The 24,517-nt window shown below is 34.4% G+C and overlaps 1 protein-coding gene across 13 annotated transcripts; it reads left to right on the top strand.

The window, feature by feature from the left end:
* LOC18433537 (D-alanine-D-alanine ligase family) lies at nucleotides 1–20,279 on the top strand. Of its 13 annotated transcripts, none has more exons than XR_016061704.1 (25): nucleotides 1–422; nucleotides 2,997–3,068; nucleotides 3,362–3,405; nucleotides 4,041–4,152; nucleotides 4,251–4,322; nucleotides 4,543–4,605; nucleotides 5,342–5,419; nucleotides 5,536–5,628; nucleotides 5,737–5,856; nucleotides 6,361–6,444; nucleotides 7,492–7,678; nucleotides 7,831–7,878; nucleotides 8,950–9,012; nucleotides 9,459–9,582; nucleotides 10,836–10,933; nucleotides 11,563–11,807; nucleotides 12,724–12,792; nucleotides 12,891–12,955; nucleotides 14,491–14,660; nucleotides 15,013–15,091; nucleotides 15,711–15,902; nucleotides 16,174–16,219; nucleotides 18,355–18,463; nucleotides 19,101–19,163; nucleotides 20,046–20,279. XR_016061704.1 is itself a non-coding variant. In XM_006843622.4 (24 exons), the coding sequence occupies exons 1-24, from the start codon at nucleotides 93–95 to the stop codon at nucleotides 20,124–20,126; spliced, it is 2,865 nt and encodes a 954-aa protein (XP_006843685.1). In that variant the 5' UTR covers nucleotides 1–92; the 3' UTR covers nucleotides 20,127–20,279. The 13 variants fall into 13 exon arrangements, 2 of the variants coding, with proteins under 2 accessions (XP_006843685.1, XP_088731102.1); XR_016061703.1 differs by having other exon boundaries at nucleotides 9,459–9,710; XR_016061712.1 differs by having other exon boundaries at nucleotides 7,492–7,707; nucleotides 9,459–9,710.
* The last annotated feature ends 4,238 nt before the right edge of the window (nucleotides 20,280–24,517 follow it).

Raw genomic sequence — 24,517 nt, 5'->3', positions numbered from 1 at the left:
GCTTTGTCTTCCTCACTCTCTCCTCTACAATTCTCCCTGTATAATCTCTTGTTTTCGTTCCTGGGATTCACGGAGTCTCTCTCAAGGCTTTGATGACTATATCTCCAAGCTCTGCTCTAGCTCAATTCCACAGCAAATTTTCTTGCAGAAATGGAGTCGGTGAATCAAATGGTTCACTGGTTTCGCCCTTTTTCACAAAACCCATTATCTCAATTCCGAAGATTTCGAGGAATTTCAGTGTGCAGAGACACAACTGGAGTGTTTTTACTACAAGAGCTTCTGCTGAGGTATTGGAGAGTTTAAAAGCAGAGGAAGAGAGAGAAGAAGCGAGACCACTGAGAGTCGGACTCATCTGCGGTGGTCCCTCCGCCGAACGTGGGATTTCGCTTAATTCTGCAAGATCAGTTCTTGATCACATACAGGTAATTTTTTCAAATGCTTGAACTGGTTTGGCTCTTTACCTTGTTTCTAAAATATTTTTTTTCCTTTGACTTTTGCATGTGTGATTCTCCATATGGGTACATAGTTCCAGTTTAAATTTGGTGAATTCCACCTGCTTTTCCTAACCCATTGGGTTAATTCCTTCTGATTCTGTTTCCTTTAGCTTATTTGTTGTATATCTGCTATTGACAATGGTTAAACCAGTGGTTTAAAAAACGGATCGGTAGATTGGCGACTCGGATCGGGAATCAGTAGAATCGGTTTGATTAAGCTGTAAAAAAAATATTAAAAAAATATTAAAATTTATTATAAATGTTGTTTTTAAGAATCCAATAAGAAATGGGGTACTATATTATTAATTTTCATTTTTTTCATCAATACGTGAATATTGAGATATTTTTTCTCTATATGAACTTATTTTAACCATTAAATTTCATCAAACAAAATAAAACTCATAGCACTATCATGGATGAAGTAAATAATCATATATGGACTACAGTAAAGAATGCTTTTTTTATAAGAACATTTTTGTTTTTTTGACAAAAACCTTTTATTTTTTTTACAAGAAATGTTTGTCGTATTACATTTTTTTTTTGTTTTTAGCAAGAACCTTTTTTTTGACAAAAAATACTTCTTGTATTATTTTTTTTTTATAAGAACTTTTTTTTTTGACAATAACTTTTTATTACTTTTTATTTTTTTGACAAAAACCTTTTATTTTTTTGACAAAAAAAAGAAATTTGACAAGAAAAATAATTGATAAGAACCTTTCATTTTTTTTTTATAAGAAACTTTTTATTTTATTGATAAGAAAATTTTTTGACAAAAAGCAAAATTGATAAAAAAAATCTTTCATTTTTTTGATAAGAAAAAAATTTGACAAAAAGCGAAATTGATAAAAAAACCTTTCATTTTTTTCTTATGACAAAAATACTTGCTGTATTATTATTTTTTTATAAGAAATTTTTATTTTTGACAATAACTTTTTATTACTTTTTTTTTTTTTGACAAAAAAAAGAAATTTGACAAGAAAAATAATTGATAAGAACCTTTCATTTTTTTTATAAGAAAATTTTTATTTTATTGATAAGAAAAAAATTTGACAAAATGAGAAATTGATAAAAAAACCTTTCATTTTTTTGATAATAAAATTTTTTGACAAAAAGCGAAATTGATAAAAAGGCCTTTCATTTTTTTATAAGAAAAGATTTGACCTCAAAAAAATAAAATTGATAAGAAAAATATTTATAAGAAAAAAATAAAAAAATCCCCTTTCAGTCCCAAGGAGAATGGAACCCACGCCACGCCCTCCACCTGGAGAAAGAAAGTTATAACTAGTAAGCCACATGCTACTTAATAGTATTAAAAGCGCAAACAAAATATATAATATATTAATGTTTCAAGTTAGTACCTTCACATTATCCCACGTCGAAGAGGTAGAAGGAAGTTGTAGTGAATAAATACCTTTTTGTAGTTAATAAGGATAACGTGTGCGAAGTGAGGAGAGTCACGTGATGATGTATGCGAACCTTGAGGCACATATACTTTTTAAAATTTACAAAAATGCCTATTGAAGAATCGGCGGGCCATGATGTCATGAATCGAAGAATCGGGAGAATCATGACGTCACATGCCGATTTACGGCATGGAATCGCCGGTTCTTCTCTAAAACCGGGCGATTTTCGGTATTTCACTGGAACCGGATCGGGTCTGCCGGTTCTAGAGTCGAATCGGACGAGTCTGGTTCGACTCGCCGACTTTTGAATCACTGGTTTAACCGTTAAACATTTTCCATGCTCAAGTTCTGTGAAATCATATTTCTTTCCTTACCCATTTGATGTTTTTAAATTTGTTATTACTTTGTGTAGATGGAATGTAAGTCTGATTGTGGATGGAACGTATTTCGAGCTTGAATAATATGAAATCCACTATTTATTTCCTAACCCAGATGATTTTTTTCCTATTTTTATTTGTTTTTATTCCATTGTGATATGTGATTCTGATGATGGAAAAGTTTTTGGAGCTTAAATCACTTGATTTTAACAATTTGTTTCTATCCCATTGGATATGTTTTGATTCTTCTTTCTTACTTGATTTGATTTCACTTTTGTGTTCTGACTTGTGAGATTTGAACTTGAAACCAGAGGTTGAGAGGGTGGGATTAATGTGAAGAGCCCAACTCTTGTATGTTTTTTCATACACAGAGTTATGCATGATAAAATGCATTCAAAAATTACTTTTATCTTGTCGCTATCAAATTCCATGAAAGAAACTTATATTATCGGAAAACTCCTTAAATGTGATTCAAACCTTTTCTCAATGTTGTTGACATATTAGAGAATGCAGAACGTATACGTGAGATGACCTCTGACTTTTCCGGAGCATTAGATGGGCATTGAATTCATATTGTAATATACAAAGTTGCACACCATAGGGTAGTGCAGGCCAAAACCATTAAGAATTTCAGCAACTTCTTATTTTCTTTACTGTGCAGAAACTTTTCTTCTAACCTTTTTAAGTAGGAATATGTATTTCTTAATTTTTTTGTTCTCCAGGGAGATGATTTGCATGTCAGCTGCTACTATGTGGATTGCAACATGAACGCGCATGCAATATCCTCAGCACAGGTTCATTTTTCATTGATTGTCTTACTTTACATAGGAAAATATGTTTTTCCACACTGTGTATGGTGTGTGTCTTAAATATTTATCTCAAGCATCCATCAAGGAGATGGGCAGCCATGCACACCATGCAAATATTATGTACGGTATACTTTTCCACATTATATTACATCATTTTAGTTGAATTACTAGTGGTTGTACAAGACCAAGGTTTAAAATGGACTGCTATTATGTGTTATATTGTTTTTTTTTGACATCTTGTTGAATTCTTCTAATATTTGTTTCTATTGTTTTCACAGATATACTCTAATACTCCTGCTGATTTTGACTTCAAACTTGAAAGGTCAGTTTCTCTTTCTTTATCCTTCTTATGGTATAAGGAGTGGAATTACAATATGGGTTTCTAGTCTTGAAAAACTGTCTTCAATTGAATATGTGGTGTAGTGAATTTCGTATAGTTAGGCAAAATTTGAACACCACAATGGGTGTCGTAGTTTCTTGGCCAACAGAAATAAGGTTCATGGAATGTTGAGAAGCACAGAGAGCATAAAAATTTTTATTTTTCTACAAACTAGTGAGCTAGAGATGAATGATCCTATTTAAGAAGCATGCAGAGGAGGTTCCATTTGCCATGCATATAGGAATATGGAATTGATTCGTTTACAACTAATGAAGGAAGAAAGATCATGAATCATGTACGGTTAGCTTCAGAATCAATTAGGCAGGGAGATATTTTATTAAGAGAACATCCATGCTGGATGTATGCACACACGTGTATGCGTGCTATGGTGCTCATCCATGCTGCATATGGTTTCATTTTGTTCATAATGTTGTCAATATGTAAGCCCTTAGGGTTTAGTTCAGTCCACTCTTTCTTTGCATGTATTTACTGTGACTTCTGTGAACATGTACATGTTCTTTAATTTTTTTTTTCAACCATAGAAATTGACATGGGTAAATTCCTAAATTTGTTTACAGCCTTGCCCATAGTTTCAAGTCTTTATCGGAGTTCACAGAACATCTTGCTGCTTCTGTTGATATAGTTTTTCCAGTGATACACGGTAGATTTGGAGAAGATGGTGGCATTCAGGTCTTCAGTAAGACGAATTTTAATGCTTGCGTGCACTGTGCATGTGCGCACATTTTAACCAAGTTATGTGCGGTTTTTGCATCTTTTGATCTTTCTAGGAGCTTTTAGAGCAAGCAGGCATCCCATTTGTTGGCACAGGATCAAATGAATGCTGTCAAGCTTTTGACAAGGTGAAATATTTTTGTTTTATTTTATTTTTTATATCTTGGTTAAAATGATATGTTAATGTAAGATTATTGTATGATAAGATTCCTAGTTGTTGAAATTTCTTGTGCCATACATCTTGATTCTAATTGATATTTGTAAATTTGGAATGTATTTGAAGTAGCTTTATAGTTGTTTCTGGATGTAGAACTGATATTTCTTTTTTTTCCATTGCATGGCTGACAGTACAATGCCTCCGTGGAGCTCAAAAGGCATGGATTTTTAACCATACCAAGCTTTCTAGTACAGGTCTGTCTGAGACTTGGGAATTTAAAGTTACGTAATCTAATTTTGGTTGTTATATAAATGCTAGATTTTTAGTTGGGATAAGGCTCATATGGTGATGATGATGACAACGATATACAAGCTAGAATTTGGGATACACATGGATCTTTCATTCGAGTCTTGCTAATTTGCATAAAGTTTGTTTTGGAGATGTAGGCATATACTCTTCTTGATGGAGATAACCATTCAAAGAGAAAAATAAAAGCCCCACCACCCCAAAAAAAAAAACAAAATTATCATCTTGTTCCATCAAACTAGGGTTGAAGTTTGTACATGTATCACCATAAATGAGCTTTTAGATCTGTATGGTGTAGCCTAATTTGTTAACATGGTGAAGATTCCTCAATCCTCCGCCCTACGGCTCCCCCCAACCCCACCGCTTCCACCAACATTTGTGAATCTAGAGTTCTAGACATGGTTTAGTGGATGCTAGTTGACATGAAAAATAATATGTTGCTATTCTCGTTTCTTGATCCACTACAAGATCCATATTTATTTTAAGGCAGTAGTGATGATTGGAAGGCACTATTTACTTCAAATTTATTGAGAAGTAAATATTGTTCTGAACAAAATATGTACCTCTTAGTTGGAAATTACCGATATTGATTTTTATTTTTGAGTTGCAAATATAACTTGATATATTTTTAATATCAATATGTTTTCTTCCCCATGTCTAATTCTTATGCATCTGAATGTTCAGGGAAGTGATACGGATGGAGTTAAGCTATCCGAGTGGTTTGTGAGCAATCTTTTGGATATCAATGTTGGAAAAGTTGTGGTATGAGCATGTTGGTTATTTATTTTTTTCATTTGAAGGAAACTATTGATACAATGTTATATATGCAATATATATCGATAATAATTATAGATGTGTTCTCATATCTTGTGTGGCAGGTGAAGCCAGCACGTGCGGGATCAAGCATTGGGGTCTCTGTAGCTTATGGTGTTGATGATACCCTTGCAAAAGCAAATGCTCTTATTTCAGAGGTCTTATTTTATAAATATTTGCTCTTAAAATTTCAATGAAGTTTCTAGCTAAAAATCTGTTATCATTGACAACAATCTTGTATAATTTTTTTCCTATGGATGTTGCAGGGTGTAGATGACAAAGTCCTTGTTGAGGTTTTTATTGATGGAGGAACTGAATTTACGGCAATTGTTCTTGATGTGGGACCTGGTTCCGATTGTAATCCAGTGACTCTCCTTCCTACTGAGGTCATAGATTGCCTTTTACTTAAGTGTTGTGCTTTCCTACTTTTTTCTATGATCGGTTTTTTCTTTTTATATGAATTCTTTTTTTTATATAAATTTTTTGTGTTGCACATGTCCTTCACTTCGAGTTTGAGATTTCATTACTTTTGTTGTTTATTGGCTCTTAGTATTACTATATTATACTAAATTATTAGGTTTTTTTCTTGTTGGTTTAACTTGCTTGCAAGGAAACCTTTCATTTCTACATTAATACATTCTATTTTATTATTCTTGTAGCAGATACATGTTGAAAGTGGTATACTTCTTTCATATATCATATGCTGTTCTTCTATCATACTCCATTTTCTCAGTCTAATGCAACTATTACTTATCACTAATTGAATGATCTTATGAAGTTATGGTATGTGGGTGACCATTGTTCAATTTTATTACTTGCTTCAGTTGGGTTTTTTAAGAGTTTCTTCTGTGAAGAAGGTTCGGCCTTTCTTAAAAATTTTCTTAGAACAGGTTGAGTTGCAATATTATGGGAACTCTGATGTTGAAGAGGATGCAATTTTCAATTATCGCAGGAAGTATCTTCCAACATTACAGGTATGGTCATCCCATCTTTGCTTTAAGTGATTATCTTGGTTTCCATTAGAATCAATGAAATCTTGCTTTTGAGTGATGTTGAGCTCTTGTTAAGAGCACATTCCTTTGATGCAGTCCTAGTTTTTTTTAGTAATTATACCCCTTCAATACTTCTTATTGAGCGAATTTCATCTTCCTTTAGTTTTGTTTGTGCCTGAAAATGATATTGACTTTCTTGTCAATCACCATGTATTTAATCTGTTCATTCAAACATTTATTTAATATGATCATGAAATGCTCAATTAGCAGGAATTATCGTTGGTATACAATGGAATGGGAGAAGTCAAATATTTCTACACCACCATGAAATTCTTCCCAATACAATACCTTTCTTCCTGTTATACAGCTTGTTCATCAGGATTAGGCTTAGGCTTGAGTGGTTAACGTGTTGACCATTGCAACCCTATCTCCCAATGTTGAATTCTAGCACTGGACTACGAAGAGGGGAAAAAATAAAAATAAAAAAGGCATTACCCACTATCCTAATTTGCTAAATTGGATTTAATATAATGATGGCTTCCTTGCTTCTAAGAGAGAAAAAATTCAAAACAGTTTATTAAAAATGTTATCCTTCATTTTCGTATATTATCATTCGTTATTTATATATATATATATATATATATTCCATGTAATGGTGATATGTAATCTATGATAATTGTAATCTCAGCTGTAGAATCTATGATCATATCCTTGCTACAACCAATAAAGGTAAGATTCACTCAAATTAGTATTCCTTTAAGGATATGACATTCACCATAGAATTCCGATCATATAGGGGAAACCGTATTTTGAAAAATTTGAAGAGACATTCTGTTAATTCAATTTTTTGACATAAAATTGAGCTGGAATGATTTCGGCATGATGTATACAGAAATCACTGTAGGGATGCGAAATCACTATTTGTAATATATTTTAGACAAAGGGAAGGGAGAATCTAAATTATTTAGTGTATCCATTTGCTCATATCAGGAATATTCAAGAATATTCTAATTTCATAACTTTTCTCAGGTTGCTTATCACACCCCACCTCGTTTTCCATCAGATGTGATTAACTGTATTCGAAAGGGTTCGGCTTTATTGTTTCAGCAGTTGGGCCTGCGTGACTTTGCTCGTATTGATGGTTGGTTTCTACCTTCTCCAAGTCAGATACTGTCATCTGATGATAATGAAATAAAGTTTGGAAAGACTAAATCGGGTATGATTGTGTTCACTGATATCAATTTGGTAAGTAACAGGTCGTGCTTTAATTGTAGTCTCGATACTAGAATTAGAAATGCATATACGTATGCTTATGATTTTTACCTAATTTGATATGCATTATATTTGGTATTTTTCTTTTGTTTCTAGATAAGTGGGATGGAGCAAACGAGTTTTTTATTCCAGCAGGCCTCCAAGGTAGTGTCTTTCCCCTTCCGTAATATAAAATTTTCTGAGTGTTTAACAAACAAGTAATTTTAATCTATATTTTACATGTTTAGACATATGAGATATTACACAATTTTAGTTATAAATAAAAATAAGCAACCCGTATCTTGCAGGAATCATGCATTAAATACTGATGTTGATAAGATGTATCAATTGATGATAGAATTGCAATGCATTAGGTTACTATTTGTCCATGTCCATGAGAGCCATGACTAGGACAATTCAGAGCAAAAGATATCATTTCATGATATTAATCAAGATTCTTTACTTGGCTTGGGCTTGGGATTTTTGGGCCCTGGCTAAGTCAAGTAACTCAGGTGAGTCCAAATGGATTTACCCAAGTAGTGTACAAGCCCAATAAAGGCTAAAAAATAAAAAATAAAAATAAAAAAAAAGCAGAAAGAAAAGTAGACCATAACAATATTAAAATAAAAAAAGATGGAAAATTATATAAAAGAGGGAATTTGGAAAAAAATGATTTAAAGTTGGAAGCAATTCAGAAAAATCTGAAAAAGGGGGAAGTAGATAAATACAGCATATGATAAGAAAAACTCACAAGTTATCATTAAAAACATCAAAATTTTGACTTAGTCGAATTTTTTTTATATAAACTGAGTTTGTACCTAGGAACTCAACTCTGCAAGGTACCAAGTCTGAGTTGACTCTGCCGAGATTTAAAACTGTGAGTTTAATATTAAACTCAACTTTGTGTGGGATAAAAGGCTGTAAATGAGCATATTTAGGATATGACCTCACAAAGTGACAAAGAGAGAAAATACCTTATAATCTTATATCATTCCCAAGGATGGCAAATTGATTGGGAACTTCGTTGGTATTTTGTAAGGTTTCTTACTGGCAACTAGTTGGCCAAACGTGATATGGAACTTGTTAAAATATCCATTAACTATTATATTATCCTTCAACTGACATAACACTTCTACCCTTATGTAATTGTTTGTAACTATATCTGTCTTGGACTTTGTTTGTACATCACCATATAGATAGATCAGAGTTTATGAAGCAATTGTTTATACTTTATAGGCTCTGCTTTTTTTCGGAATTATGAAAGCGAAATGCATCAAGAATTGGGTGGTCTAATGCAAGGTTGGGAACCCATTTTATCTACTTTCATTTGGTATTGTTCTTTTATGATTTCTGTTTTTCTTTTTCTTTTTCTTTTTATTCTTCACTTTTCTAGTTCATTTGTTTTTCTGGTGTATTCTCTGCTTTAGTTGTGATGAATCTTGTCATTTGTTTTTCCTTGTAATAGTGTTTGGCTTGATTTAAGGTATATAGCCTTTGGGTTGTTGAAGGAAATAAGAAACTGAAGTATGCTTTCATATTCTACAAATATACTTTTTGTTTTAGGACCAATTCAGAAGCTAATTTTAATTAGGTAATATTCTTTTTTGGTGTGTATTCATTGTCACTTTTTAGTATTAGATTTTAATTTTTTAAAGGCTTCCATTTCTTAATGTCATTCTTTTAGGGCATATGCATTTTACCTATATTATAATCTTATTCTAAATAATGGATTATGTCATTTTTAGGTGGGCTTTTCCCATTCAAACATCTTGGGAACTATCATCCAGCACGCCTGCTTGCGATCTCATGCTCTCCAATCATATGTTGGGCAGAAATCACAGTCTAGAAGTATGCAGCAGATGCAACGTGGTAATGTTATGCCCAAGGCCAAAGGCACACACAAAGTTTTTGTCATTTTTGGTGGAGAAACTTCAGAGCGTCAAGTTTCCCTTATGAGTGGAACCAATGTTTGGCTCAACTTGCAAAATTTTGATGATGTAAATATCACCCTTTGCAACTCTGAGATTGCTGCAACTTGGAAAACTCATTTATCTGAAAGTACTGGGACTGTTTGCCTTGAGTAAAAAGTATTCTATAATCCAAAAGATTCTGGAGACTGCTGTCCAGTGGGATCATCACTGACCATGAAATGATGGACAAATATTAGAGAGTGTGGCACCCACCAATGGAGTCATGTCCTGTTCTGGTGGGTCTCATTCTGTCCTCATCACCGTCCATCATTTCACTGGATGGGGATGACCATTGGATTATCTCTTTCCATACTTTACTGGATTATAGAATACTTCATTTAATAGGGTGGTTATCTTGTTTTACTGATTTTTGGATTCCCTTGTATGCATTGGGTCTAAGGAAAATATTAAATATTAAAACTCAGCATCATTTTATTGCTAGTGTGTTTCTTGGTCTATGAATTGAAGTTACACATTCTGGGTTTCCCTCCTACTCTAGAAACTGTTGTGGTGGACATCCCTCCTCCCCATGTGGACAATGGTTTCCATTTATCATGTTGACGGATTCCTAAAGCAACAACTATACTTCCTGGGAACTCTTCACTGATTGAGTGCCCAACCTCTTTATCTAAGAAGTAAATGTATGCTTGTTGTGAAATCTATATGTCGTCATTTCTCACATCATAAAATTTCTCTTTTGAAGATGTATTTCATCCTATCCTTAGAAAGGGAGTCATGAATAGTCTAAAGCACCTGGGAAATCTTAATTCATTGAGTGCTCCAAGCTTTTTATTTAGAAATTTAATGTGTTACAAGTTTATTTGTTCTGCTTCCTCTTGTTTGTATGCATGTATTTCACTTTTTGTTTTGTTCGTCATACAATATAACTTATCTACCAAAGAATTTTTTGGTCCTATCTTTGTAGAATTGGCAAGAGTTGTTTTTTCGACATTCCCTTAGATTTTTATTCTAGTTGTGCATCTTTTGGAAATATGATATTTCTGAAGTTCAAATGTAAAGTTCATCTAGGCATTGACTGTTAATGCTGTTTGAAGTAAAAGTTACGTTTCATTTAATACAGTAACGGTGTGGTTCACACATGTATTTGAATGAAAGTTTTCACAGCCATTTCTTGAATTTTGGTTGTTGCAGCTTGAAGTGACCCCATGCCTGCTTGCCCCTGCTAATGGATATTTATCTCAAGGAAGTGAAGAAAAAGGCAATCTGACTCGAACAGTTTGGTCTTTACCGTGAGAACTAAACTGTCCTTTCATGTCATACATCAGTATTTGTTTTTTGTATTTCTGGTGATAATAGGAGTATTATATTTGGTATTGGCAAAGATACCAGTTACATCTATCCTTACTAATTCACTCAATAATGAGTGGTGAATATTTTTTAGCACCATAATTTTCAATAGTATACTCGATCCAGAAGGTATCCAGACAACTTGTTCTCTGAACAGAATCTTGTACTGCGAACGCACATGAAAGATGCATTTGATTCCAGACTGACTTGCATCCTAAGTCTTTGTAATCTTAGTTTTGTGGGCACTGATGATTATGCTATTATTGCTAGGCGTGTAGTTGTTGACACTCTGTTATGGGTGGAAACTTGTCAAGATTTGAATCTCAAAGTTCATTCTTTCTTCAAACATTTGTCATTCTTAATTGGATTGATTACACCTGCCAAGTTACTGCATAGTTATTCTTAGATGCATTTGCTGTAAACCGAATACATTCAACTGAAGAGCCATTACACTGTATGATATGAATATAGCTATTGTATAGGCGTCAACTCCTAATTAGTTGTATGGTAAAGCTATTCGTTTTGCTCATCCAGCTATGTTCTTAATGTCTTATTTTCTTCTTTTCTGTAGTTATTCCGTTGTGTTGCGGCACACTACAGAGGAAGTACTTGCAGCTTGCATGGAGGCTATTGAACCAGTTAGGGCTGCATTGACATCAAAATATAGGGATGAAGTGATGGTAGAACTTCTAGAAGGTCTAACTAAACATAAGTGGTTTTCCGGTTTTGACATATCAGATGCCCCTCCTAAGAGATATGTCCTTGAAGAGTGGATTGCCCAAGCTAAGGAGGTTCAAGCAACAGTGTTCATTGCACGTAATTTTCTAACTTATCTAATTTTCTGTATGATAAGTATCTGCTTTATCTGTTTTCAATTTTGTGTTTGGGCTCTCTCTTCACTTGTTGCTCTTTATATTTCATTTGAAGCTTAGAAAATGGTGCTATTGTGATTTTTGAATGGTGATGGTGTCTTTTCCCTTGAATTTGGATCGATGAATTCCCGAGTGTAATGATTACAATATTTCCTGATCAAAAAATCAGAATAAACTGCATAATATGTTAGCAAAAATGCTTAATTACATTGATCAGAAGATATTTTTTTCACAAGTTGAAGAGAAAGGGGATGGAAGCAAGGATATTCTAAAGTATGCTGCCACTGTCACTGGCCTTTGCCATAGGGAAGAGAATTGAGTATCAAAGACATGTTTGTTATTTGAAAGGGATTTTAGTATCTGAACACTCGGTGTATTGGTTTTTATAAACATCTTTGCCAATTTTTGAAATCCCTGAGAAGAAGATAATGCATTCTACCAGATAACGCAATACAATTATATTATCTAACGTACACGTTGACCTTCGAGAGTAATTGAGATACTCCTTGGTTGGTGGACATTTTGGTGAATCATAAAAACATTTTCCTATAGCATTTCAAAAATGATATCTATGATGTTTGGTTTGGAGGATGCAGCCCTGGGTGGGATCCTGGGCTGAATTTATTATTGAGACTGGGCTTTGAACATATGCCCTTTCAGAACAGAATCTTAATCTGGCTTCCTAGATCAACGAGGCCATCTCAATGTGTTAAGTTTATCGGAAATTCATACGGAGAATATAAGAGCAGCAAACGATCTTATTCAAAAGAATTATTATATTTGGGAGAAAGAGACATGCAATTTTCATAACTTTTGTCAGATTTTCCTTTTAGTAATCACTGACAATTTCCTTTTGTCAGTACATGGGGGAATTGGGGAAGATGGTACTCTACAATCGTTGTTGGAAGCTTCAGGGGTGCCATATACAGGTTTTTGACTTTAAAATATTTGACTCCCATGTTATAAATCAGTGGAACTTTCTATTTACATTTCTGCGGGCTATTTAGTCTGGTGCTACTTGCTTCAGGACCTGGTGTGATGGCTTCTAAGACTTGTATGGATAAAGTGGCGACCTCTCTAGCCCTTGCTCATGTAAGTGGTCTTAAAACAGTACTCACTGGTATATGTGAGTGCTTGCTTTCTTGTTATATCTTTTGTGACAATTCTTAAGTAGATTATTCTAATAGAAGTATTGCTTTTCATGAGAACTTGAATAAACAATTTGCTGGAGCAACATTCTTCTTGATATCATAGCACATTAGTAGTTATAAAATCTGAATAGTAGTGCTTATGTTCTTTATGACTAATGCCAGGTTGACTAATGCCAGGTTGGCCAACAAATTGGAACACTACATTTATGTCCTATACTAAGAATCCAGACCTAAGCCAGGATGTGACATAGTTTTAGGTAGAGCATTTGATGGATTTGAAATATAGATGCATAATTGTCTCTTGCTGTGTTCTAAATGGATCTCTAGTTTTTTAATTTGCATGTAGAGCCTAATTGTGGCTTCTTATGGCCTTTATCAAATGCTAAGTACATATGCAGGAGCCCACTTTCTACAAGAAAGTCAAGACTGGCAGATTCAAGATTGAGAATAGGTTTTGGTTAAGCTATGTTCAAAATTTGCTAACATGTCTCACTATGTTTAATCAGCCCCTAGACGGTTCTGATAGAAAATCTAAAACATAGTGAAAGAAACTACTCATGTGATACCACATAGGGTGCCCCATGTTTAGGCCTTCATTTATCCAGCATTGCATGCAGTGGTTAGTAAACTACCCAAAAATTGTAAATGTTTTATTGCTTATAACTTTAAGTCTTTTTGGTCCAATTGTGCGGGTAGAGAAAAATGAGCTACAGAATACTGTAATAACATTACCACAAATTTGGAAACCTCCTTTGAAATTTCAATCTGGTTTTCGCAGACCTCCCTTTTCCCTCATAACAAGTCAACCGCATCAGATTAAAACATCTTTTTAGTTTGTTAGGAAGAAAGAAAGGCATAATGGCAATTTCAGAATCTTGTCTTTCATTTATTTAGAACCTGTGAAATGGTTGTTACGCTGATATTGCGGATAGACAAAGTTAGTCAATTTATACTAATGGGAAAGGAAGTTTATCATAGCCCAATGAAATATATAATATGGTACCCTAAAGGGGCATCTTCCTTCCATTCATGTTGACAGACCATGAATATTACCTTACTGGGGCCTATTGGGACCATCTGGTACAGTCAACATATTCTCCATTAGTAGAAGGAATGGTGGATACCCCTTCAGAGTACCATTTACCTATCTCCAATAGGTTATGGTATACTTTACCCAAATTAAGAAGCACCACTTGGAAAATTTAAAATCACATTAACTTAAATGTGAGATGTTTGCATGATAACAATTTCATGGAAGGTACTAGTCCTCATTATCCTTGTCATATAAAGGTTAAACCTGGAAGCAGCCTGCCGGCAACTTGTATAAGCTTTTATGTGTGAAAGCGACATCAGAACACTTACATTGTCTATGCTGGTGCTAATTTTTTGATAGTTTCGAAAGTGTGTTGTTTATGTTCTTATGTGTGAAACAGTTTTTATTTAGAAATACTCTTGAATTCTTTTTGGCCACAACAGATGACAAACTCAGGAGTGCTTACCATACATAAGGATGTAAGGAGTAAAGCTGAACTAGTAAACTCATCTTTACCTGATATTTGGCATGAATTGACGGCCAAGCTTCACTCTGAGACATTATGCGTGAAGCCAGCTCGAGATGGTTGCTCAACTGGGGTTGCTCGATTATGGTACATACATGCCCATTCGTTTTTTCTAATTGGGGAAGTACACCAACTGTGGAAAACTATAGCCTATTGGGATCATCATCATCCAACCAAATGATGGAAAGTGATGGAGAAGACTGGGGTATTGAGGGGTTCATGTCCCATTCCCTCCATGCCGTCCATCCTATTGTTTGATAGAGATGACCCTAGGGAGATATAGAGTGTACCATAGACTACAATATGTGTTTCCTTTCTACTCCTACATTAGTTCATGATGAGTGGTTGAAATTTCTGCAAGATGGAATACAAATGTGTTTTTTTGTTGTAGATAAATTTATATGTTAGGTCCCTTAAACTTCGACTCATTTTCTTGCAGTTGTAAGGAGGACTTGGAAGTATATACAAATGCCTTGCGGAAGAGTCTTTTACGTCTTCCACCTAACAGTTTGTCAAAGGTTGTTCTTTACCTGAAGTACACATAACTGCATAATAATTTATCAAACATTCCCCAACTTTTTATAAATTTTGAACCGTAATTTGTGGTGGATAGCTGTAGTTATTTTTTTATGAGCTTAACCATTGAATTGATAAACTCTAAACAATGTCATATGTGCGGATTATTTATTTCTGAACTCTAACAATGGAGTTGTGCCCACAGCACTGAATTTTTTCATCTACTCCTAGATAGTTTGTGGTTTTTGTCAATTTTTTTCGTTATCTAACCTGAGTTTATATGTGTCGGTTTTCAAAGTAGAGACATTGATCTATTATAAATTAAAAAATGGTTAGTGATTTTTGTCAAGATGCACAGTGTCTTAAAGTTCATAAAAGCATGAAACTGTTCAAATAACGATATGAGAAGCCAAGGATTTCTTTCTTACATGTTGCTTTCTAGGTTATCCTAAATTAAGCGTCTGCTATAACCCTTACAGAAACTTTCGAAACTGTTTCCCATATTTTCTTCGTTGATCCTATATTATGATTTTTTCTTTTATCAATGATTTCTTCAGGCCCATGGAGTGATTGAGATGCCGAATCCTCCACCTAAATTGTTAATATTTGAGCCTTTTATAGAGACAGATGAAATCACTTTCTCCTTTAAGTCATCAAATGCCAACGAACCTCACCTCTCGTGGGATGGAAATAGTCGATGGATCGAAGTTACGGCTGGTGTTATTGGAAAAAGAGGTGAAATGCAGTCCTTGAGTCCTAGTATTACCGTCAAGGAATCTGGTGACATTTTGTCACTCGAGGAGAAATTTCAAGGTATGAATGTTCCTCTAAATTTCCCTTGTCTTTTTAAATGTACTTTTGGGATACTGGAATTAGTGGTTTCCCATTGTTCCGTATTTTGTGCTCCAAGTCATGGCGTTTCTCCTAGAAAGAATTCATATAGTAGGTTGCTCTTCAGTGTGGGAAAATATCAGCTCTAAAAATTGAGCTTGGTTTCTCAATGTTAAAGTTGACATGAAATTTTGAGAATTTTCTTTATTAATTTGTAAGGTACTCTTTATGCAATCCTTTGCTGCTTTCACAGGTGGAACTGGCATCAATCTGACTCCTCCCCCAAAAGAAATTTTCAGGTATGTGAAATTTCATCTAGTATTCTACAAATGATGTTTTCCTACTCTCGTGTATAAGATGCCAACCAAGCACTTGGTTTGATGGTGAAACATGTGATTTGTAACTAGAGACATCCTGGGATTAACTTCATTCTTGCAGAACAAGCTGACCTATTCCCCATAGAAGTATAATAAGTTGAAAATTTACTTATAAAACACATCATAAAATAGTTGCTTCCTTACATTCATCGATAAAACTATAATTTTTTTTTCTTTTTCCTAGAGATTGCAATTGCATGTTAATCCTCAAAATATAATCTCGAAAATTTGTTTAACTAATTTTATTAGGTATAAAAGGGATCTAGATGTTACCCTTGAGAGATGTAAACTGAAAGAAGCTGTCTATGAGCTTGAAAACATAAAAAAGTCCAGCATCTGTCACTTGTTGGATGCTAACATGCTCAAGAGCTCATTCGAGACTGCCAGGACTTAGCAATATGCATTTACCTTAGAGAGGGTGCGGTTTGTATAGAGCCGAGGCTCTAAACAATCAAAGTGAAGCCCACCTTCAAATAGTATTGAGAAATATGATTTCAATACTGAAAATCTTTGTGATAGCCTTAAAATATATTTTTCTCTCTAATTATAAAATTTAAAGCTTCAAAAATAGTGTAGATCAAGCAGATCTATGAAAACTTGAAAATCTTGAAAATTAATGGTCCAAAAATGCATTACAAGATGCGCTATTTCTAAAACGTAAAATCCATTTCTTTCTCATGTCCATGCATCTTGATGTCGAGATGTTCAATTTGAGGATATTTGGGGATGAAAACAACCTCTTCTAATAAATTTTTTGAGGTAGGCTCTAATTTGATTGTTTAGAGCCTCGCCTCTATATAAACGTTTTCCTTTTGAGAATGTCTAATGGAATTTCTAAATCTTGAAATGTCCAATTTGGTCAATCATTGAATTACTTTTTCTTTTCCTAGATATGAATGCAAAACCTAAAAAAAAAAAAAAGATAATAATTATGAAACAAGAAACAATTTATATTCTCACGAGGCTTTAATTCTTTTCCAACTTGAATGGCCATCTAGGTTTGATTGATGAACTTTATAATTAATGTTTTGTGGATTCCTTTCTCTGGTGTATGAATGAGCATCATTCATGTCTGTGTTAGGGCGGGGAACGGGCTGGTTTGGGTTTGATGTTGGCTTGGCCGTTTTGATAATCAGGCTGGCCCATATATTATTTTATATAAGTTTGCTTGAAGTAAAAGCAGTGGTAGATTTGAATGTGGGATAGAATAGGACATGGCATCAAAGCCAGTCAAGCTGGTACACGATTGTGTTACTTATTGGACTATTGTTATATATATGATGTACTTAACCATTTTTTGTCAAATTATTGTAGGAAATTTACATACTATGATAATGTATGATATGGTACACAATGAAATAACATACGAAATAATAATCGACTATTGAAAGCAATCAAGTGCTGGCTTGAATTGTCACAGCCTTTATGTGTCTGCCATCTATCCTGAATTCGAATCTCATCACTGCTTGCATAAAATTTGATATCGGGGGTCCAGGCTGACCCAACTGGGGCGTGTTGGGCCAAGCCTCCTGCACCAGGGCCTTACCCATTTATGAAAAGGGATGGAGGTCCTTGGCCTTGCATATCTAATGTTTTTTGGGTAAGGCTATTTATATCTGATATTTATATTATATTCAATAAGATTCCTTTCAATCTATGTGTCTGCATGGGAGTTGCATGTATACATCCATTTCTAGTTTGTTGTCAGGCATGCATGTACATAGGTATTATTTTATTTATTATTTCTTATAATTATGATAGAATGGATAACAAGGATATGTAGAAGTTCTTGAATCAACTTAACAAGTTGCAGGTCAAGTCTGTTTTACTGGGGATGTAGGGACACATCCTGAGGCCGACTTGAGTTTCTAAAAGTGGATACACATTTGAGTGCTTCGTGTAAATGTCAATGGAGGATATCCAAATATAAATTTGCAATTGAACTTGGTTAAAAGAAACTAAATAAGCCATTGAAATTGGTTGTTCCTGTTATGGATTTTTCATTTCATTTTCAACTGTGGTTTCGTCGAAGTCATGTGCTCACTGTTTCTTTTTAGGGAAGAGGCCCTACAGAGATGCAAACAGCGTATTGAACTCATAGCAAATATGTTGGGCTTGGAAGGATTTTCGCGTATTGATGCCTTTGTTAATGTAGACAATGGAGAAGTATGTTGACATTCACTCTCTCTTGTTTGCTATTTCAGTGTTGGATGCAAGGCTTAGATAACTGAGAATTTGGAGAAGTGTGGTTCTGGGAAAATTTAACGAGTTGAAGAATAGTTTAATTGCACATTAATATCATTTTAGTCAAAGCAACCAAAGGCTTTGTTGTCTTTGTAAATATTTGATATGAAAAAGGTGATTAAGTCGAATGTCAGTTTTATAATGGATGGTAACCAATCCTTGTCTCTATGGGAATTCATATAATGTTTTTCACTTTGTGAAAAGGCAACAGCTCTTACATGGTTTTTTTCTTCTCTTCAATCACACAATGCAAGTTCTTAGAAGATGAATTTATAAAAAGCAAAGAGGAAAAGGCAATAAAGTAATCCATTCTTTTTTATGGGGAAAGTCTTACCAAGCTCATAAACTCTCAAATTTTCCAGAAAGCCATTTTCTACAAATGAAATGATTATCTCTATATATCATGAGAGTGACCAATTACCCTGAGCAGAAACCCATTCTCTGAACTGCCTAAATTCTCCCCTTGTTTGAAAATCACAGTTTTTTGCATCATTTCTTGTAGCCTAGTGACAAAACCTATAATTGATCTGGGGTGAAATTCATTTGTTACTATGTGTAGGTTATGGTCATTGAGGTGAATACTGTGCCTGGAATGACTCCTTCAACAGTCCTCATCCATCAGGTACGAATTTCAGTAAAAAAATGCCTCCTTTGAGTTAGGAGTTCAGATGAGAAAATTATACCACTGTGCTTGTTTATATCCTTGACCAATATAAACAGCTCTCCGGAGTGTCAGATGTCAACAATGAATGGCCTTGGAATGTCTTTACTCCGTCGAAGTCCCAACCAATCCATTGTTGACATCCGACAGTCTTTGGAGCTGTTTATATCCATGCATGATATGAACAATGTAAGGCGGTATATTCGCGATTGAGATTATTATGCCAAGGTTGTCGTCTGAATTCGTTAAATGAGAGATAAAATGTGACATTGCAAATTGGAAGTACAATCCCATATTTATATCATCATCATCCAAGCCTTATCCCAATGATTTGTGGTCTTCCATTATTCTCTATCAAGGATTATACCCTCAGTAAGACCAAAAGTCACAATATCTTTTCTCGCTATTTCTATCAATGCCGTTTTGGGCCTTCTATTTATCATTTTAGAACTTTTCACTTGAACCAAATTGTCCCTTCTAACTGGTGTTGTATTAGGTCTATGTTGCACATGGTCAGCCTGCCCAAATCTATTTTCCCTTATCTTATCGCCTATTGAGGCCACTCCCTAGTTCCCTCGTATATATTCATTCTGAATCCTATCATTTCTTTTCTTGCCACTCATCCATCTCAACATCCTTATTTCAGCTATGCTCATCCTATAGATATGTTGTTTATTAACCGCCCAATATTATGTCCCATAAAGTATTGCTGGTCTTATAGCCATCTTGTAGACCTTGCCCTTCAGTCTCAATGGTATACGATGATCACACAATCCCACATTTATACACGTATGCTTGTATGGATGTGTATAATTGTTTGCTTATTTGTGGATCTCTTTTCAGGCCCTTGCAGAGCAACCCCGTATGTATCCTCGTCAATTTTTCCGTGCACTTCTTGAATTAGCTTCATCAAGATCTGTATGAGTACTTGTAAATTAAACAGAAAAAAAGTTCACTTTGATGGGTAATTTGTTGCTGAAAGCTTGAAATTATGATTGTTGTAAAGCGTAAGATCCACTTCAAAAACATGAGAAGTAAATTATGGAACGTAGGTTGGTAAAGTTTCCATTAACATCAGCTATCGTGAGTCATTATTTCTTTTCTTGTGTTTGGCCTTAAGCTTCAATCTGGATAAGGGCCAAGACAATTGTTTTGTTCTGAGTACGGTGATTAACTGCATCAGTCAAGCCTAATAAGTTGGGAGGAAAACACCATGTCGTATATACTGGCTGATATATCGACTTTGGGCGCAGTTCGCTACGATACGATGGCCTGTAGTTTTTTAATTTAATAGAATTCATCATTCAAAAGGAAGGAGATTACTCGATAATTCCACTTTGTCGTAATTGAATGAGTCATCGAGGAGAAGAAGTTTTTTTTAGCTGATTCATGATGGTTGAAAGGTTGATATATTGGCTATTAAATTGTTATCTTCAACATATAAACATAAGAGAAATTTATGAAAAATATCCTTTGAAATTATTGTTATTAATGTATCCCCTAAAAATTTGAATATTACGCTCATACCTATTGTATAATTTTTCTTATTTTTTTCCGTACTATCCTTGCTTCAGATTTTCAAAATGAGAAGTTCTCTCTTACCTCCAAAGCTTCGCATTTTTACAATCGAAGTTCGGAGAACATACGGATTTTCAAAATTTGAAGTTCTCTCTTGCCTTTTGCAAGTTTGTGACTTACTGGATGCAGAGAAAACTTGGCTTTTTAAAATATGAACTACTTGTACGCCTTATAACAACCGAAGAATAAGTACAAGTGTTTTATTACATATGTTAAACTCAGGAGCTCTAAGATCCAAAGTAGGGACGTTGCTAAAAAAAGTTGGTTACGAATGTAATGACGTAAAAATTTAGGAATTTCTTAGCGGAACTTTAGGAGGATGTGTACATGAATTACTCTAAAAATGATTTGTTTTTGGGGTAATTCAGTTGGTTTTTGGGTAATTTAGTGCGGAAGACAGGGCCTAGGGGGAAGTTAAATTTTGAAGGTGAAAGTGTTAATTGGGGTGTCAGTGGTAAGAATGGACCCGTTTTTTTAGATGTGGTAACTACATGTGCTGATGCTACCACATCACCCCAATCCAACACCTTTTCTAAAATGAATATTCAAATTAAAGAATAGGGAAAAATATGTATATACCTGTTATAGTTTCTGTTATTATCAAGATACCAAATAGTTTTCGTTATTACTGGAATGTCTGTTTTTTTCACGTCATAAAAAAAAAATTTAATAAATTTTTTTTTTACCCTTTTTTCAGTTTTTGAACAACCGAAAATAGGCAGAAGCTTGGAATTTGCATTCTAATTTTCGGTTGTTGAACAACAAAAAAATGTCTTGTGTTTTAATTGTTGAACAACCGAAAATAGGACTGCGTATTCCAGAAGCGTGCTGGAATATGCAGTCCTATTTTCGGTTGTTCAACAGCCAAAAATATCTTTTTTTCAGTTGTTGAATAATCGAAAATATGACTGCGTATTCCAGAAGCTTATTGGAACATTTTTGATTGTTCAACATCTAAAAATATCATATTTTCGGTTGGTCAACATATGAAAATATCATATTTTCAGTTGCTGAACAACCGAAAATAAGATAGAAGCTTGGAATTTGCATTCTTATTTTCGGTTGTTCAGCAACAGAAAATGTCCTATTTTCAGTTGTTCAACACCTGGTTGTTCAACAACCAAAAATAGGACTGCGTATTTCAAAAGCTTAAACAAGCCCTGCTATCTTCGGTTGTTCAAGAACTAAAATTTGTGTATTTTCGGTTTTTGAACAATCGAAAATCTAGCCATTTTGGTTATTCAATAACCGAAAAGGGTAAAAAAGTCTTTTTTTAAAAAATTTTTCGTTAGGAAGTGAAAAAACAAACATTTCAGTAATAATAGAAACTATTTAGTATTTTGATAATAACGGAAATTATAACGGATATATACATAATTCTCCCTAAAGAATATAACACCCCATCCAATATATTGGATCAACCTATCAATAGAGAGAGAGAGAGCATGATAAATTTGGGAGAGAGAGAGTGATAATTTTGGGACGTAAAATTTTGGGCTTTGCCTTAATCCTAATTAATATGGAACTTAGGGCTTGAAATTTTAGAGATGTAGCCATCTCAGCTTTGGTGAGCGACCTCACAAAGAGAGGAAAAAAAGAAATATCATCTGTTGAAAAATGCGACGGGAAAATATTATTTTAGGCAGTGGTTTAAAAAGTGGATCGGTGACTCGGATTGGGCATCTCAAAAACCCATCCAGATTGGCGAATTGGCGATCCGGATTAGGAATCGGTTGAATCAGTCGGATTAAATCTTAAAAAAAATCTGAAAAAATTATTAAAATTCATTATAAATATTGTTTTTTAAGAATTCAATAAGAAATGAGTGTACTCCATTAAGAATTTTCATTTCTTTGCATGAATATGCGAATATTGATATGTTCTTTCCCTGCATGGACTACTATTTACCATTTAATTTACATCACATAAAAGGATAAACATAGAATTATTATGGATTAAGTATATCATCATACATGAACTACAATAAAGCATACAATTCGTAACATTCGATCTAAAAATAAAATGATAGACGACGTCGTTCTTCATCTTGGTCATGCTGGTGACATTGATTGAATTCGCGTGAATTCATTGACTCGATCTAAAAACGAATCATCCAAATTAGTGGGCACCTGACTATACCCAAATCCTTGAGTGTTAGTGTTTTGTTGTGGTCATAATCCAAAATCCCCGAAGCTTGTCCTTCCTTCATGCTCACCTACACTATCGTGCTCATCCCTACCATCTTGTTGTTGGAACTCGATATGTGAATAATTTGGCTGGGATTGGGTGGCCTCGGAATCATCATCTCTCTCATTTTCCTTTAGAGTCCCTTCCCACTCTCCCTCATTAGGTGCAATATCACCGACATTTCCGACGAATTATGGATATGTTGTCGGGCTGCTTCCTCTTTTATGCTGCTCATCACTTTCTTCAATATCTTCCTCATCGATAGCATCAAGGAACGCTCTCTTGTGCAACATTAGCTCCTCGTCTTCTACTACCTATTGTTCTGCTGTGTATGTGATAAATATTGTGTCCAAGTCTATTAGCCCATAGTCTTCAAGCTTTCTTCTTATTTGTCGCTCTCAGAAGTTTAAGTTGTAATGAACGTAGACTAGTTTATGAAGCTTCTCCAAAGCGAGTCGATTCTTTCTAGTAGTGTGCAATCTTTGGAACGTACTTCAGTTTCGCTCACAGCCAGTAGCAGAACATGTTTGGAAGAGCACCTTGATTGCTATCCTCTTTAGGTGAGGTGCATCACTACTATATATCTACCACCATTCAGCTAGATTAAAATGCAAAAAGCATTGTAAGGGCAAGAACAATTTATAAGATTAAATATATGAATGAGCAAAATATTAGTTAGGGGATAACCTGGATCCATCTTAGTTGGAGAATTTTTGGCAAGTTTAGTTCCGAAGGATCTTATAGCATCCCTATACATAGCAAGCTAAAACAAAATATTTCGTTTTAGTGCATTATTCCTCATAAATATAATAACTCAATCAAGTTCTTATCGAAATATTAAATAATACCTCTTATATTGCTGCTACCTGGTTTCAATGGCTTCTCTTCAACTTGGCAATAATGTATCTAACCCCTTCCATAATCTTATGGGGATGTTCAAGTGTCAAATAGAAAAATTTTGGGTTGAAGTAGTAACTGGGAAAATATATAGATAGAGAAATGTCATTTAAAATTTCATAAAAAAATAATTTACAATGAAACATTCTAATGATATAAATATATATTTACTTGCATAATGAATTGGACGTCCAAATTTGGTGTTCCACTTTCTTTCTATAATCTCGATCACTTTACTAGCAAAACTGTACTTCTCCCCAATAGGTGATTTGGCCCTCTTGATACCTTCATAAAGGATGTCCATGGTAGCTTTCTTGTCAGCATCCACCATTCTTAATACCGTGACCAAAGGGGCAGTGGCCTCTACGATACTGGAACATCGAGACCAGAACCTCCTATTTCCTATTTGAGACTATGTCGTCCACTTTTAGCTCGGTACTGGACTTCGAGAGGCGGTCATTTAACCACGCTTCACTGGTAAATAATCTCTTTATTGCACCTTCAGATTCCCGAATGGAGTCCACAGCCAAGTAATCTGTCGCTAAGAGGGTTATGGCCCTGATTTTTTTTTTTTCTTAGACTGTTCTCTGAACAAAAAAATAATTTTAGAATGGTTATATATAAATCTTGACACCAACCTCGCTTCCTGTAGA

The sequence above is a fragment of the Amborella trichopoda genome, chromosome 8 (genome assembly GCF_054954075.1).
Source record: "Amborella trichopoda isolate Santa Cruz 75 chromosome 8, AtrichopodaSantaCruz75HAP2 v2.0, whole genome shotgun sequence".
Taxonomy (NCBI): Eukaryota; Viridiplantae; Streptophyta; class Magnoliopsida; order Amborellales; family Amborellaceae; genus Amborella; species Amborella trichopoda.
The sequence above is the reverse complement of the archived record's forward strand: the minus strand, read 5'-3'. Positions and strand labels throughout refer to the sequence as shown.